Raw genomic sequence first — 18,135 nt, forward strand, 5'->3', positions numbered from 1 at the left:
TGAGGTGGAGGTCTTTGTGGACTGGTCTTGGGTTAATGGGTTAATGTTGGACTTGTGGGCTTGGGCAGCATTGGGTTGGGATGTTTTCGTGATGCACAATTTCTTTACATAAAACTCTCTTATACATGAGTTGCTGTGGCTTTGTTTCTCTAAAGTACCTAGATTAATACAGATGGGGTGCCACACTCTGTCTCCAAAGTCTATTTTTGGTATTCCCTGGGGCTTTCATCACTCTGCTCCCCCTGCTGCTCTGCTGCATGCCCTTAGTGCCTGCCCCAGTGTGATGGGGCCAGACTGTGCACTATTCCCACACTGTGTTTCCAGACAGCATATTTTTTGTGCAGTTTTTGTGGTAAAATTAGGTGTCTCGGCTGATATTCAGGTCGGCTCATGCTCGAGTATATACGTAGCTAAAAATTCTAATAAACTTATATACATTCATAATCATGAGGATGCGGAACCTCTCAAAAGCTCACGTTTTCCTGCAGCGCTGTTACATATAGCACGCGTTAGCTCTTCCTGACAGCTGTGGAAAGAACTTACGGCATGCCAAATAACCACCAGTCATCGTCCAGTCTGAACTAACCCTCACAAGGGTCTGGCCTGCTTCTGTGGTGGTTACTGCATAACTGGCCATCAGTACTTGGAGTGGCTTGCGTGCAGTAACAAACACAAAACAGAGTCTTCTGTGACTTGGTTTTACATAAGGTATATCTTTTAAGAACTTTTCAGAACAATTCCAGTTTGAAGTAAACTTAAAATACAGGAAAAGCCTTTCCAACTTGGCATTTCCACCAGTCGATCCTTCGGGCTCATCATTGTACAGAGTTGAGAAGTCAGCCGAGAGACCGCTCCTTCCTTTCATCTTTCCAACCACACTGTTGCTATTCCATAGGGCTTGCGGCCCGTGCCCCTCGGCGCAGGCCACCTCGGGGAAGACCGCATCAGCAGCACATATGGGAGGGGCACACGGGCCATGTGCCAACGGTGGCTCAAAACCAACAAAGACCAAACTCACTGCCATCGCGTCGATGGGCTGCTCCTGTGTGTTTCCGAGACTGTAACTCTTGACGGGAGCAGAAAGCCCTGACTTTCTCCTGAGAGGGCTGGTGGTTTCAAACTGCTGACCTTGCGGTTAGCAGCCCCACCCCTCAACACACTCTGCCACTGAGATGGCAAGGAGTCATTACAAACACGGGCCTGGTTTTATACTTGGGGTCCCCTGCCCTGTCCTCCTCTCTCCCTGGCATCGTGATCACAGCCACACCGGTAGGCAGTGAAGGTCCTTCACCCGCGTGCATAGTACCTGGTACGGAATCCATTCTCCCGACTGCCCATGAAGGGCACTGCCACGCTCTGTCTGGGAAACTCGTGTCTAACTACGGCTGGCAGGCTCCAGCACTGTGAGCTGTCGGCACCCACGGCAGGAGAGAAGCCCAGCAAGATCTGCTTCTGGAGCAGGGCAGCATCCGGCACTGGCTGACTGATGTCAGGCAGGACGTCCCAGCAGGGCAGGGAGCCGGACTTCACAGCAGCCTGCTCTCCACCTGGGCAGATGCTAAAAGTTGTGCCGTCTGGAATGTGAAAATCCTGGAAAAAACAAGACAAGACACTGCAGAAAGGGCACATGACTATAGTACTATAGCAGGGTGCAAACCCCCACCCCCAGATGGATTTCCACAGGGTTTTTGACACATCAGCATCTTAGGATTCTTTGACTCAAAAAGGACCTTTGGGGACCACTTATTCACATCTCACAGCGCAGGGAACTGCTCTCCAGATAGCTGACGACGTGCTTCGGTGACAAAGCCAGAGCCGGGAGTCTTGCTTTCCAGTTTGGGTCCTCTACCCCCCTGCCCATTCTCCCACTCAGTCTCAAGAGGTACGGGACTATCTGGAATTTTAGAAATCCCCAGTACTGACCCAAGCAGGGACCAAAAACGGGGGGCAACCCTTAGCTGCAGGGAAGACCCTATCCCCCTCCTCCCCCGCATGTGCCAAAATCAAGCCAGGAGTTCTTTGTGAAGATGACATTGTGGTTGCTGCCGGCTGCCGTCCTGTGCTGTGTGGCTGCCCTCCTGACTTAACTACCTCAGCTAACCCTCATCATCACTGCCAGGAAGGCAGTCAATGCCATAGGGTTGAATTCGACTCACAGCGACTCCAAAGGATGTGGTAGGATCGCTGCCTGTGGGGTTTCCAGACTGTAACTTTTCACGGGAGTCGAAAGCCTCACCTTTCTCCCACAGAGGGAGCGACTAGTGGTTTCGGACTGCTGACCTTGCGGTTAGCAGCCCAGTGTGTGACCCGTCACCAGGGTTCCCACGAGGAACACAGTTATTCCCATTTTACAGATGAGGACAAACTTGTGCGGAAAAGCCCCAACCCCACAAGTCCCAACCCCACGTCGCTGGAAGCCCTGGGGCATTCCAGCGAGGGGAGAGGCCGACAATTTCTTCATACGATGATTCCCTTCTTCTCAAATTCTTCACCTACTGAGTAGATATTGTTGTCTCGATTTCCCAAAGGGGCAATCAACTGGGTTACCGATTATTTTCTTACTACTTCCTGAACCAAGATTAAATTCCTCTGCTCTGACATTTTTGTGTGCACAAATTCCCTTGCACGTTGCAAGTATAGGACTGCAAGGTTTTCGTGCAATTTGATGGCTTTGAGTAATAAAAAGAAGTGCACTCAAAGGTCAATGCAGGTAACATTGCCCCCTACACAACAGCTTTAAAAGCAAAACCCAACAGCATACAACTTAGCATGTTCTAGTTGGGGTCTTTTAAAACGTGTTCCCGTGGCACAGAACACTGAGGAGAAAATGGGAACACTCTGGGATGTGGGTTCTGCACATTCTATCTGCACTGAGATGTTCTTCTGAGCGAGCTGATCCGTCCGCGCCCCACACAGACTCCGGGCTGTGGGGTTCCCAGACCCGCGGCTTGGCTGGGGCCCCGGCCTCCTGCCCACGCAGCTACTCCTGGCACTGTCGCCTGCAAGGCAGATGTTTTTTCACACGAGACTTGGAGCCAGTCCCCAGGCCTCTGTCCCCGCTGGCGAGGGCTGCAAATGCAGTAGGCATGCTGGCTGACTGGGCTGCAGCCTCTGCCCAGATGTGGCACAGGCAGGCGAGACCAGTGGTGTGTCCGCATCTGCCGGATGTTGCCCGTGACTTACCTGGGGAGCTCTGGCCAGGGCATGCAGGTGTTTCAGCCAGAGGCACAAATAAGCGGGTTTCTCTTCACCTGCCACCGCTGTTGGTTTTGACGCATCCCAGGTTCAACACTGTGAATTCTGCCGGCTGTCGACCGACCGCATTTTGACAAGGATCGTGTTCAGAGCGCCTTACCTCCTTCCCCGCAGAGTGAGGGCCAGAGAGGGCCAGCTGCGGCTTGTAGAATATCTGGTAGGGGGTGTTGTTGACGACGGTGGTCTTGTCCTCGATCTGGAGGATCTGTATGCCTTGCTGCACCATGGAGGAAATGCAGAACTGGCAGAACTGCAAGGCAAGTGGGGCGGGGAGGAGCAGTTCGGAAATGTGCCTGGGCACAGGGAACACCTCTCCGGACTGGGACAGCCTATTTCACCGAGCACATCTCCCAGGACAAGCCTGTCCATCCTTTTGCCCCTGAGCAATTACTTTCTAGAGTGCTCTTTCTGTCTCAGAGATGCCATGGTTGGATGGAACTGTTTAACGTAGTTGGACGTGACTCACTAGGGCCCAGTTGTAACTACTACAGGCATGTCAGCAAACCTGTTACTTCCGCTGTCCTGTCTAGTGACAGAGGTCCCGGGGTGGTGTTGGTGTAGACAGTTGGCGCTGGAGTACTCAATGAAAGGTTGCCAGCTCCAACCCAACCAGCAGTGCCACGGAGGAAAGGCCAGGTGTTTGCTCCTCTGAGTTCCTGTTAGGAAGGTCCGACTGTGCGGTTCTACTCTGTCAGTCAGGGGAGCCACTCCAGGGGAAGGAGCTCTGTTTGGTGGGTAGTGACAGAGAAAGACTTGCTTTCCAGTGGTTTCACCAACTACCTCACAAAAGACTTCCGAGAGGGCACTTCTCCATCAGTGGACAACACTCATCTTTCTCAAGATAGAGCATCAAATCCAGAGCTCTTCCTGTGAACATCCACCTCAACAAATGCCTTCCCCTTGCAAGGCCAATTCTGAAAACTACTAAAGAGGAAGAGGAAGAGGAGGAGGAAGAATAGGAGATAGATATAACAAGTGACTACTATACATTTTCATCTGGATGCTGAGCGAATAGTCTGAGAAGCTGGACTCTGTGAAGAAGGGCAGGGCGTTAGGATCGGAGAAAGGCTCATTAGTAATCAACTATATGCAACCGGCACAACCTTACTGGCTGAAAGCAGAGAGGACTTGAAATATTTACTGATGAAGATCAGAGACTACAGTGTGCAGTAGGGAACACTGCAATGTAAAGGGCACAGACACCTCAGAATTGGAGCGATACACATCGTCATCATGGAGAAAAGACTTACGATTTCAAGGGTCCCGTTTCTCTTGGACCCTCAATCAGTGTCTATGCAAGCAGCAGTCAAGCAATCAAACAATGCTTGGTATTGGTCAAATCGGCTGTAAAGGACCGCCTTACAAAGTGTGGAAAGGCAAACCCATCACTGAGGTCTAAGGTGTGCCAGGATATTTCCAATCGCCTCTCCGAATGGCCGTCAAAGCTGCACAACGTTTAAGAAAGATGGCACCAGAACAGATGCTTTTGAATGATGGTGCTGGCAAAAGACACCCAATGTGCCCGGGACGGCCGGGAACACCAGCAGACCTGTGCTGATGGAATCCATGGGGGTTCCTTGGAAGCAGGGACGCTAAGACTTTGCCTCATGTACTCTGGACGTTTTGTCGTCAGAAGGGACAAGGCCATGGAGAAGGACATCCCGCATGGTAAAGTAGAGGCCAGAGAAACAGAGGAAGACCCCCCCACACTCACCCACTGCCCCAATGCGGTGCACTGACCATCTCTGCAGCAACAGGCTCAAACCTAAGCTCGGCTGTGAAGCTGGTATAGGGCTGGCAGCGCTGTGTTCTGCTGTACATGGACTTGACAGGAGGAGACGACAACTACACATTTGTTCTCCACTTGCTTTAAGTACTTGGTATGTATTTATTCACTAAATCCTTTTCATGACACTGAAAAGGAGTAGCTACTACTATTCTTGTTTTACAGAGGAGGAATAGGGGGCACAGGGTGTTATGCAAAGCTAGCACCAAGCTAGTTGTCAGCCCTCTAGCTGTCTGCTCTTAAGCTCCAGTACATGTGATCACCTGATCACCTTCCCAATGTACGCGAGGAACGGACGCTCAGAGAATACGCTATTTGCCCAAGGATATCCATCTAGTGAGTGGTAATGTGGGGATGTGAACATAGATTCTTTGATAGCTAAGCTCATGAACCAGGTTGCTAATCAATTCTAACACAAGAGTGGTTGCCCTGAAATGTGGAAACACTTTCTTCTTTGAAAGAAGATGATTAAAAGGACTGAACCTAAGAGGATCCAAAGCACAGAACAGTTTCAACAATTCTGCTCCTAACGCATTGTATCTGACACTTAGTAAAGGCTACCCCAGTGCTCATTGAACTTCACTGCATTGAGGCTTACCTTAGAAGAAACACAGCTGCTATCTTGAGAGCAATGCACCCCCCAGCCCTGATCTCAAAAAGCAGCAGTTCTAGGGGTGTAATGGTTTAGCACTTGGCTGCCAACGGACAGGTTGGTGGTTTGAACCCACTCAGCAGCTCTGGGGGAAGAAAGACCTACTAAAGCTCTGCTCCCGTCACAGCCTGCAGAACCCGCTGGGACAGTTCCACTTTGTCACATGGGTCACAGTGAGTCGGTACTTGTGGGATGGCTTACAGCTAGCTATCTGTTGCAAAGATTCCTATTATATCTCAGTCTTTCCGTGTAGTTTAGTAACATCTGCTATTCTAATTCCGAGCCTGTATACGTTTCAAGAGGGCTTCCTTCCTTTCTGTCTGTTGGCAGGAACTGTTAAGTCAAGCAGCAAGGCCAACACTGCACCGGCTTGAGTTATTGGCCATTATGCTCCCTTTCTTTGTCTCTTAATAATAACAAAACAATCTAACTCCGCTATCTCTCTCAAGCTGCTAGTTCACCTTGACCTCCCCAGTTAAATATCCCCCAGACCTTCACACTGCTACTCAGTGAGCCCTTGCCCACCATCCTTCCAATCCACTTCCACTGAACCGATGCGGATGCACAAAGACTGTGCACAGTTCCTGAGCCTAACCCTTGGCAGGAGCAGATGGTCTCATCAGCGGGGCTGGGGTTTGAATCACTGACTTGGCTGGTCAGCTGCCCACTGCTGAACCACTGTGCTCTCCAACGGCTTCCGAAACGACGGCTTACTCCCTTCATTAAAATGACTTTCTCAGTCTTCATTTTCTTGATCTCTACTGAAGACTGAAGAAATGTCAACATAGTTTCCAACAGTTCATTCGTTTATTTACAAGCATTTTATTCCGTCTTTTCTAGGGTCCCACGCTGAGAGGTGAAGAAGGTATTGAGTGTTTGGCTGTGTATGATAACATTTCCCCCAGGTTGGATGGCAGTCCTCTCAATTTACAACGAGAAAACGTTGGGTGACTCACACTTACAGTCTTTGCCACTTACACCCGTGTTACAGTACTGTGGCGGGCAGAGCATAAACATGTACTGCCCAGACCACTTTGAGGAAATGGATACCAGCCTTGAGTGCTGAGGAAAGCCTAACTTCTTTGTATCAGGAAAATTTATTAAAACAAACACACACACACACACACACACACACACACACACACACTACCACGTGACCCTAAGTCTTCTCTACAGACTCTTCATAGATGCCCATCAAAATCTAACTTCTCCCCCAGAGAGTGGTCATCCTGAATTCTACTGCTCTAATGACAAATCCCTATTTTCTGATTTGGGAAAATAACAACAACAACAAAGAAAAATGATGACATTGCAAGTGCAGGAATGAGAACTCTGCCTGGGACACTATGATACTGTACCTTCACACATACCATTTAATGGGATTTATTAGTGATATTATGCAGTTTAGTTGGTTCTCAAGGACTGTAGAAAAGATTGATGCAGAATAGCACACATCATTTGTATTCAGTTATATAACTGATGAAACGAAGTATGCTTTTTATTTTGTATCAATACCTGTAAAAGGACAGTACCAGTCCCCTGTTCCAAAATTATCTCATATGACATGGGTTCTTGTAGCGGTTAAGAGTTGGCTGCTTGTATGAGCCCCTAATAAAACGATTTAAAAAAAAGTCACACAATAAAATTAAAGAATAAAAAGTTTAAAAAAGAAAAAAAAAGAGTTGGCTGCTAACCACAAGGTCAGTAGTTTGAAACCACCAGCCACTCTGATGGAGAAAGATGAGGCTTTCTACTCCCATAAAGAGTTACAGTTACAGAAATCCACAGGGCCCTTCTACCTTGGCCTAGAGGGTCACTATGAGTCGTAACCGACTTGACGGCAGTGAGCCCAGCCAATGGGAAAAGCGTCCGGACCCACAGCCTTGGCTCAGTGGTCCCTTTCCGGGCACACAGTCCTCGCTGCTGTGGCCTTTGTCCTTCCCTCCATTCACTCAGAAGGCTAGCAACACTACTTCCTGCTCTAGAAAAAGGAGGCCAACTGCCATTTGTGGATGTTTGGGAATAAGTTCATTTCCCCCACAGGCTATAAATCAAGGAACTGTTGAGTGCTCTGAAATAGAGCGGTTCCTGGATGAATTATGTGGCACAACTTTTATCACTGCTCGAGGGAAAGAAAACACACGCAAACACAGACACACATCACGGTGACATTCAGAGGTCTAAGAGGTCTGTCTATAAGTTGTTCTGAACAAGTATTATCAAACAAGGATTGAAAAGAAGAAGAAGGAGAAGAAGAAGAGAAGAAACGAGTCGACTCATTGCAGACGGGTTAGGAGATGGTATGTGGTTTGCCCTTGAGCAACACAGACTCTGACCCTACCTTCTGATGTCCTGGGAAGGCACCAAGTCGTATTTCAGCATCAACAATCCCTTCTTCGTCCAATGTCACAACTTCACCGTTGCCTCCATCTTTCCACTTTGGAGATGTCAGGTCATGGACCAGTTTAATTGCTACTGACTTGTGCACAGTGTTTGTATTTGCCCAGTATATTCCAATTTGAAAAGCTTCCTGGAAAAACAATGCTTCAATTATGAAGTATTTTTTTCTTAGCTTTGATTTTTTTTAAACCTCAATCTTCAGAGATTTTCAAAAAAATCATTATTATATAATGGGTCTGTTAAGGCAACTAAATCCCTTTACAGTTTTTCTTCTCTTTCTGTTTTTTTTTGGGGGGGGGGGAGTAATAGGAATATACATTTTATTTTGCCTTTCAGTGTCTTTTTTGATTTACAGTGGAATTCACATTTATGGAAGGGTAAAAAGTAAACAAAACCTTAAACTGTGCCTATTCTGTAAATCCCAAAGGCTTAAAACTAAAGATGTCATCTACTTTGACAAAAGAGTATACGCAACATTAGGCCCATGTAAGTGAACATTCCAATTCCATACGGTAACATCAACCGATGGTTTAAAAGAAAAATAATGCAAGCGAATAAAGATGCTAACAAAAACTAACAATCTCATCAACAACCTCTGAAAGTTTTCCTTATCCGAGAAGCATAAAACATTTGATTTGGGAATTCCTTCCACTTTTTTTTCTTGTAGACTTACTGTGCCCTTTGGAAATGATTGAACCTCATAAAGAAAGTCCTCTAGTGGTTGTACTTAAGAGTCTTCCTGTGAGATTTTGGTTTACAATTAGGTTTTCTCCTTGTGCCAGGAATGATCCCACTTCCTCATCATCAATAAGTGGGGAGGCATCTGTAATTAAGGCTAGCCAAGTCAGCTTGTAAAGGAAAGAGCCTGAGAAAAATGGCTGTTCTGAAATCCTCCACTCCTGTCCATGTGTGGAACTCAGAGAATTTGTGCTAGAACATCTAGGGGCTAGGTTAACACACAATACAGCTCTCTATCCTTAAAACATATCTTGTCAAACATGCTGTGCACAATGGGAAGAAGAATGTGACTGGTGTAGGTTACAAAATTCAAGGAGAACTCAGTTTAACTACGGCTGACGGGAAAACAAAGACCCCTGAAAGCCTCTGAAGATCAAAGCACAGCCCACACTCCTTACGTGGGCATGAGGGGCAGTTTTCCACAAGTCATTCGTTCTGTTAAAAGGAGAAATGCACCCTCTGGGGACAAGGTAGTTGTTGAGAGCAAAGAATTCATATTAGGTTAAAAAGTTATAGTACCTGAAAGTTAGGAGGGATGATAATTTTGCCAGCAGGAACCTGTAGAACGATCTTCTCTCCTTCAAACAGCCAGAGGTCCCACTTGGACTGATTGATAAGAAGAGCCCAGGGCAGAAGTTCTATCAACAGGGTTTTAACATGTGGCTTCCAGACCGACAGCTTTACTCGCATCGGGCTATCCCACTGACTCAGCTGTTCGTTCCTGTTCCAGAGACCACAGCCAAGAGACTCAGTGAAGTATGATGATGTCAGCACTCGAGAACTACACTGCAGATGCCCGGCACACAATGCCGGTCCGGGTGATACCTCTCCACATCACCCTCATCCAGGGGTCCATTTGCACCCCAGAGGAAACAACTTTTCAACTAATTAGGTTCTAGAGGATGAGTAAAGAAATCTACAAGACACACTGAATTAGCTGCTAACATGAAAGGTCACACAGGAAAACACCTCCTGGCTGACTTTTTTCAATCGTTTTATTGGGGCTCATACGACTCTCATCACAATCCATGCACACCTCAATTGTGTAAAGCGCATTTGTACACTCATTGCCCTCGTCATTCTCAAATCATTTCCTCTCCACTTAAGGCCCCAGCATTAGGTCCTTATTTTCCCCTCCCTCCCGCTCCTCCCTCCCTCATGAGCCCTTGATAATTTATAAATCGTTATTTTTCATATCTTGCCCTGTCTGACGTCTCCCTTCACCCACTTTTCTGTTGTCCGTCCCCCAGGGAGGAGGTCACGTATAGTTCCGTGTAATCGGTTCCCTCTTTCCTACCTACTCTCCCTCTACCCTCCCAGCATCGCCACTCACACCACTGGTCCTGAAGGGATCATCTGCCCTAAATTCCGTGTTTCCAGTTCCTATCTGTATCAGTGTACATCCTCTGGCCTACTGGCTGACTTTTTGATACCTTTCATGCTATCTCACTTTTTAATGAATGGTCACGTCTTTCTTAATGCTGGGCAAGCTTATTGAAAAAGATTACTGGAGACCATTACCTCTCGGAATCCTTTGTAACATAGGGCCACACGGGTCGAAGGGATTTCTCTGTCCCATAGAATTCTGTGAGGAGCTGACTAGCCGGGCCCTCGGGGTGCAGCTTTGTGGCTATTTGCTTAATGAGGGATGTTGAAATGGGAATGGCACAATCTGAAGGATCGTCTTCTTCTCTGTGAAATGGGAAGACAAAGCCAAGAATAAATTCCAGATTTGTAAAGAGGTCTAATTGAAAACCCTTTAACAACAACCTGTTACCGACCCATGTTTTTCATGAGATTAGACCAATATTTGGTTACTGAGACTGACTAAAGTTTTGAAAAAGAATCGATACATTTGAATTGTGCTGTTGCGTTTGGCTTGCGGTACTGCGTTGTAACTGGGGTCCTGGCAAAAAGTAGTGAAAGGATCATGGGCAGGGACTCCCCACCCCCACCCCCCACGCCCCGCCCAAGAAACAACATCTCTGTCTTGGAAGAACTACTTCTCAGACGCAAGCACGGCAAAAGACTGTCGCACGAACCTGGGCATGTCTCGGGCTTGGTAAAGTAGAGGGGCAGCGACAAAGAGGAAGACCCTGGGGGAGATGGACTGACACAGTGGCCGCAACAATGGTCCCAAACATGGGAATGATTATGAAGATTATGAAGCTGTGAGGCTGGCAGTGTTTCATTCTGTTGTGCACAGGGTCACTATGGGTTGCAACCGACTGGACAGCACCTATCGGCGACGACAGGTTTTGGATAATCTGGGCCTTTCTAAAGTGGTCTACCGTTTATTGAAGAAAACAACAAGAGCAACAACAAAACAAGGGCAAGTTGGAAAGTGCTGCTACTATGGTTTCCAGTTCACCCACATGAGGGCTTATTCCACACCATGCCCGTCAACACAGCTCTGTGCTCAGCGGAAGGCTGCAGACACGTTCTCAGAGTCCTTCAGACTTGTCTTAGACTCATGGGGGTGCCTTCAAAAAACAGGTCCAATCAAGACAGTGGCTGCAGAGGAGGTCTGCTGGGATAATTCAATTCAAGGCAGCTCCGAGGGTATGGAAACGCTTCTTTTGCATTCCAGAGGGGTCATCTTGACAGATTTTTCCCAAAGGACTAAAGATGATCGGACATTTTAGGAAGATGGAACAGTACACTGGTGAGAAAAAGCCAGAAAATTTGCACCAAAGATCCCCCCCCCCCCCCAATCATGGCCACGCACCTGCTCATTCTTCAAGGGTTGCAAGGGCTGTCCTATGGACATGTCACTGGGAACCCTCAGTGAGTCCCCTACAGCCCTGATGGTGGCTCCTCCAGGCCTCTTTTTGTTGTCCAAACTCAAAGGACATTTAAAAAGGAACATGATTTCATGCCCTCAACCACGCCCAAACTGTTGTCACTGAGGAGTGCAGACTCCTTCAGGGAAGGGTTAGAGGGGTGGACACCCCTCCCTCAGAAGTGTACGAACGCAGGTGGAGCATGTGTGTGGCGAGACAAGTTCACATTGTGATGCTGTTGTCTGGTGAAGAAAGGTGCCCATGTCTTCTAGCCAGGCTTTTCCCACTTACCCTAGTATATTACAGACTGGTATTTTCGGTGGGATTAGGCTACCATTTGGTTGGTTAGCCTGATCAAACTTTAAGGATACTCTAGGCCCTGGCTTTTCTTATTCTTCCCCTGCCCCTTGGGTGAGATCTCTATTATTCATCTCTTCTTCCACTGTAGAAAGTGTCCATCAGTTACATTTCCTGTGTGATCTCCCTTGATTATTTCTAAGTCTACTGCATTTTATGTAAAACTACAGAAGAGAAGACATGAACCCTGGGGTTGTTGCTAAGGCACTCTGGGTGGGTGGGTGGGTGGGTGGGCTAGGTAGCTAACCAAAAACACAGTGGGGATTGAACCTATCAACGCTCCACGGGCTACAAAGATGTAGCAGTCTGCCTTGGGACCCCTGTGGGGCAGCTCCATTGCGTCCCGTCAGGTGGCAAGCGGTCAACAGCAAGGGTCCGCTGTCCCTCACCCCCTGCGGGCCCCATGTGAACAGAGTAGAACTGCTCCAGACTTTTCAAGGCTTGGACGGTGCAGAAGCAGACCACCAGGCTGCTCTTCTGCGGTGCCTCTTGGCGGGCTCGAACTGCTAACCCTCTGCTGATCGTCAAGCGCTTAACCATTTGTGCCACCCAAGGCTCCATGAGTGTCCTGTGTGTTAAGCCCTCAAGCTGATCCTGACTCCTGGCAACTCTATGGGACAGAGCAGAGTCACACCCTACGGGTTTCCCAGGTTATTCATCTTTATGGGAGCAAACCAGAAACTCTCTGCTACAGCGCTGCTGGGGGCTTCCACCCACCCATCCTGCAGTTAGCACCGGGGGCCTTAACCACTGTGGCCCCAGAGCTCCAAGAAAACACTAGAGGAGGCCATTTAAAAACAACATTCTCATGAGACAAGAAATCACACCCAAACAACCAAACCCCGCCCCCCACCGCCACCCCCTCCCTTCAAGTCCTACAAGCTTTCTTTTTCTACCCCATGTCTCTTATGCAGACACACGGACTTCCCAGTACCTTGCTTGAAATGTTAGGTGATGTACAAGGTCAGGCTCTATGTTTTGCAGTGGCTTTTCCTGCCCCTTTCCTGGAACGACTTGTGTTTCACTCAATCCCAGGCTCCTTTTCTCCAAATGTATGATAATGGGGTCTGGAAGATGACTCCTCATGATAAAAAGAGGGCTGAACACAATCTATAAAAATAAAAAGGACAGGACAACTTTCATATTTGCTTTGTTGCAGTGTTCCAGCTGTTTGATGCTGAAACAAGCTGGCAGTAAATCTCTCCTCTGGGTCACTCTGACAGTTTATTTCGGAACAGGAAAGGTCAGAGTCATATACCATATTTTAGGACTGGGAACGCGCTCACCATCCGTTGCTGTGCTGGAGAATTGGGTTCTAAAGTCAAAACTGTGCACCAGACATAAATGATGGAACTGTTTGAAGACGGCACCTGCACAGGAGATAGAAAAAACGTCCCAATAAACACTAACCAGTTTACCATTTAAACAAAACAAGGCACAGATAGATCAGGTTGGAGGGAAAAAAGAGAGTTTAAAGTTACAGGGGGGAAAAGCCATTAAAAAATAGAACAACTAAGCTAAAACACACTTCTTCATCATAGCATAAACTGAGCAAGCACTGAGCTGACGGGGCCAGTTCTGTCCATGAAGTCAGAAAGTTTGCATGAGGAGAGACTGATGGAAGACTGAGGGAGGGGGCAGCTCCAGGGAGAGGCTGTGTCCTTTAAGGGAATGAAAGTGATGCTGGTCGAGTCTGAGTGGGACACAGAGGGATCTGACCATCACGGAGCTTCTCTAATGGGGAGGACATCACCCTGTCCCCACCCCAGCCCTCATGTATCAGGGTCTTTTTCAAGATACTACTTGGCACCGTCTACAGGGACAGAGTCTGGGCTGTGAGAACCAGTGGAACTGTTGCAAATGTGTTACGTGGGATGGGAAGGAAATGGTTTCAGAAGTGCTATTCAAGGCCTTTATAAATTTCAATCTTGCCTACATTGCTTTTAATAAATATCATGATAGATAAAGAGCACCCTGAGGAAAATTTATTTGTCAAGTTTCTCTATTCGAAACGGTATGGCGTCTCCTACCTGAATGACGATGCTGTACTCGGGGTCCTTGGACTCCAGGCGTACATCTCTTGACCAGTCCTCATCCCCTTCGGCCTTCACACACAGCTCTGTCAGCTCACTGCTTTCCAAGATGTAGGAGGGCAATTTCTGCTTGGAGGTGAGGCAGTCAAACCGCTCTCGAACCACAGCTTGTCCATCTTGACCAATGTAATGCTGAACAACTTTCAGTTCTATGCTTTGAGACAAGTAACTACAGATGATCTGTCTTCCGCAGATGATAATCTAAAAGACAATAAGCATACCAATAAAGGCTTCATTAACTCAAGCTTCAGTTAAATTTAAAATATTATGAGTTCAGATTTGAGTAAATTATGTTGAGGTCCATAGAAAGGAAAGGAAATCCTTTGCTTTTACAGAGAAAACAAGAAGAGAATGGATAAGGAGAGAATGAATTTTGATTTGGCCATGTTGAGTCTTCAGCACGCAAAAGACAGACACAAAGGCAGGGTCCAGTGTGCAGCTAGAGATACAAGTCAGGCAGGTACTTAAGAAAGAAGATGGAGCGGGAGATACGGGTTTGCAAAAGCGAGGTCTTGGAAATGTGCCTTAGACAGAAGGTGGTTTTGCTGGGAAAGAGCAGAGGCTCAAATGCAGCAACTGACCAACAGTACTTCAGGGGAAGAAGACTGTGGGCAGGAAGTCAGAGGAGGGACTGGGGTAGAACCGGTCAAGGAGTCAGGATTGCAGTTTAGTCAGAGCCTGGAGAGACGGGACTGACCAGGAAGTGGTCACTCAACACCACGACCGGTCAAAAGCGGGTGGGATGGAAGCAGGCCGTTAGTTCTAGAAACTGAGGACAACTGATCAGATCTGTCCCTGGAAGCTAATTCCCCAGGATTTACGACATTCTTATCCCAAACAAAAGTTTTGTGTAAATAACAATCTCTAACTCAGACAGGAATTTATCTAATTATATTTTCTTTTAGTCAGGTTTGGACTGTATGGTAGGAGTAGTTCTCTTTTAAAATAAACACAGAATTATCCATTAACCAAGGCAAAACAACTATCCAGCTAGTCCAACTTTGTATCCAGCCAAGAGAAAAGTTCAAAGTAGGAATTAAGACATGTATCTTAAATTAAACCACAAAGATGATGCCATTTTATTCTCAGCCAGTGAATAAGGTAACAAAAGCCGTCGTTAATGTGAATATTCACCAGGATTGGGGAAGATGGGACTTCCACATACTGGATTTATTCATGTGTGACTTCTCTCAGATAATAATAACTGACGTATACAGTATACTTGCAATTCCAAGCATCTCCTACAAATGAACGCTCTTTCTCACAGCAGTCTTAGGAAGCAGGTGCTACTGTGGGCTCCCTTTCTTATTAGGAAGAAAACAGAGACTCAGGGATGTTCCATGACTTGCTTGATTTCACGCAGGCAACGTAGCTCAGAGACTATGCTGAGAAACACCCTAATAATGTGTCTCCCCTAAAATTAGTACCTATTCATTGAAGAAAAATGTTGAAATAGATACCTATTCATTGAAGAATACGTAGAAGTAGATAAAACGGTCTTACATTCGTTTGGACTTTCTTTATAACCCTTCTCTTTCTCCTTGATATACTAGTGCCTACGACGTATTAAAATGGTGCATTTCTCAGAGCAAGCACACAGGTCACTTGCACCTTGGGTCCCGAGACGGCGGGCACACGTGGCCGTGGCATGTGCTCGGGGTTATGCGGCCTCGTGGTGAGTCTCACCGTGTCACGGCATCGCCTAACTGCAAGCACACACCTGAAAACTCTGGGGCAGGATCGCGGCGCTCCGGGCCACGCCGCACCCGCACCAGAACCTTTGGACCCGTGCGACTGGGGCAGGAATTTACCGTCCTCCCAGAAACCCTGGAGCCCCGCAGCCTTCTGGGGCTCGCTTGGTTCAAAAGCAAAGATCCTCTTGATGGTTTTTTATAGTTTCATTTTCAACGAAAAGGCCTGTCACTCGGCGTTCCTCTGGGAGAACGCAACCCCGTAGCCGTGGCCCGGAGGGCAGGCTGCCGGCATGGAGACCGAGGCTCCTAAAGGGCCAACCTGGCTGCGGTGCCGCCGCGGCTCCTCCAGCTGGGCCCAGGGAGAGGCCACCTGCTCTTCTTCAGAGCGGCAACCGCCAGTGCGCTTCTTCTGGAAAGGACGGTTCGAATTTCAAGACTCATTTATTGGTCGGAGACAGTCGCTCTCTCTTTTTTTAATGTAGGGTTTTTTTTCCTCTCGTACACATATGTCCAGGTTTCACACTCATTCCCCTCTTCGCTAAGGCCACAAAGATGTGTATTGAAGATTTCGACATATGATTTTACTTAGTAGGTTTCAGAACTCTTATTAGACCGGTGCCAAGAAGAATCGTGATATTAAAGAAAGCCCCCAGAGCACCAGATGCACTGGAAGATGATATCTCAGCCATGATTAAAAGTGTCTGCATGAAGGCGCACGGACGCACACATCCGTACACACACATGTGGAGCGTAGGGGACGGTTCCTCCATGGAGGGGCATGGAAGCAAGTGTGTGCACATGCGTAACTGGTTATGTAATGCACACCCCTATGGGGTTTTGTGTAACCACAATGGACAGGCGATTGAGGCATTTTGCGGGTGGTCAGTGTTCACTTAACTAGGGAAGTGAGAGGAGGAGTCGAGGAAAGGGAACAAACCTTAGCCAACTCTCCATTACTCAGGGACACATTAACGGGGGTTAAGGCACATCAGGGACCTTCATCTGCTCTCCTCCCCAAGTGGGAATGGGTAATTAGGCAGCTGCTGTTTACTGCACATTTCTAGGCTGGGGTTGGGGTGGGGAGGTGGTTGGAACAGCAGCCAAGATGTGAGGGAGGCAGGGGCCCTGGACGTTCCTCTGGGAGCTCAGCTTCCTAAGATCGCCAAAGAACTAAGAAGCCCCACTTCTCGGATGTACTGTCAATAGAGCTCATCTGAACGCTAGTTAATCCAGCCTGATAATAAATCTAGCTGAAACGGCATGTTAGGTTTTTACCTCTGTGCGCACACGCACGTGATAAGAAATTACAGACCACCGCAGAGACATTGGATTTTCCATCATTTCCATCCATGTGTAAATTGGATTGACGTAGTTACGGTGGTCTGCTCAACTTTGCAGCATTATCTTGGTTCATATTTTGTGTTTGGTTCATTTTGGCTCAATCAAAGGCTGCCGCTGTGTCCCACATTCCACTACTCAGCTACTGAGCTCCACTGCCCTTGACTAAGGACAAGAAATGCTAACATTCAGAGTATGTGCTTGTGTGTGCTCGTGTGTGAAGTGTCTTCCTCGGTGATGGGGACATAAAACAGCCTCGTCACATTTCTGTGGAAAGTGACAATTCCTTTAAAAGGCAACGCGACCCAAGGGCTGCATGCACGTGATCTGAGCTCTCCAGCTAGCCTCTTCCTGTTTGGCTTGATTCTACCTTCTTCTTCATTAAGAATGTTTATGACAACATTTTGAAAAATAAAAATGAAATGGGATTTGGCACTAGTTGCCTTAAAAGAAGTATACAGTATTTGACTTTACAGAGAGGATGACTAAAGGGGTTCCTTAAGATCCCAATGTATGGATAATTTTTTTTTAATGTGATTGATCCTGATTTGAACTCCTTTGTACAATAAGAGTTTTAGAAAAATGTTAATAATTTGAAAACCTCCAAAGAGATCATATTTTGTTTGGAATGTATGAACTAGAAATAACATTATTGGCAGTATAATTTTACTTACCTATGTCCTCGTGCATAAGCCGAGTTTTTCAGCACATTTTTAATGCCGTTTTGTGGTAAAATTAGGTGCCTTGGCTGATATTTGGGTCGGCTTATACTCGAGTATATAGGTACTTCTTTAAAAACAAAGATATTTCAGGATTTATTTCTTACAGTACTTTGAGATAACCAAATAGTCAACAAGGAAATGGCTAAATGTATTTTGATATACTTGATATATCTGATATACAAGGTGGGAGTCTGGATGGCTGGTTATGTATTGGGCTGCCTGCTCATCACAAGGTCAGCAGTTTGAAACCACCAGCCGCTCCACGAGAGAAAGATGAAGCTTTCTACTCCCATAAAGACTTACAGCCTCAGAAACCC

General features: G+C 47.1%; 1 protein-coding gene across 1 annotated transcript in view; it reads right to left on the reverse strand.

The window, feature by feature from the left end:
* The window catches only part of VPS13B (vacuolar protein sorting 13 homolog B), an 809,204-nt gene that overhangs the window by 41,408 nt on the left and 749,661 nt on the right, over window positions 1–18,135 (reverse strand). The window contains exons 43-50 of the mRNA XM_004697697.2: window positions 14,002–14,265; window positions 13,258–13,341; window positions 12,906–13,081; window positions 10,353–10,523; window positions 9,351–9,552; window positions 8,035–8,223; window positions 3,356–3,505; window positions 1,307–1,590 (exon numbers count right to left, since the gene is read on the reverse strand). Coding sequence (XP_004697754.1) covers window positions 1,307–1,590; window positions 3,356–3,505; window positions 8,035–8,223; window positions 9,351–9,552; window positions 10,353–10,523; window positions 12,906–13,081; window positions 13,258–13,341; window positions 14,002–14,265 — 1,520 coding nt within the window. The remainder of the gene's footprint in view (window positions 1–1,306; window positions 1,591–3,355; window positions 3,506–8,034; window positions 8,224–9,350; window positions 9,553–10,352; window positions 10,524–12,905; window positions 13,082–13,257; window positions 13,342–14,001; window positions 14,266–18,135) is intronic.

This window comes from Echinops telfairi, unplaced genomic scaffold (assembly GCF_000313985.2).
Source record: "Echinops telfairi isolate 266 unplaced genomic scaffold, ASM31398v2 ScPeMD7_1;HRSCAF=3_0, whole genome shotgun sequence".
Classification (NCBI taxonomy): Eukaryota; Metazoa; Chordata; class Mammalia; order Afrosoricida; family Tenrecidae; genus Echinops; species Echinops telfairi.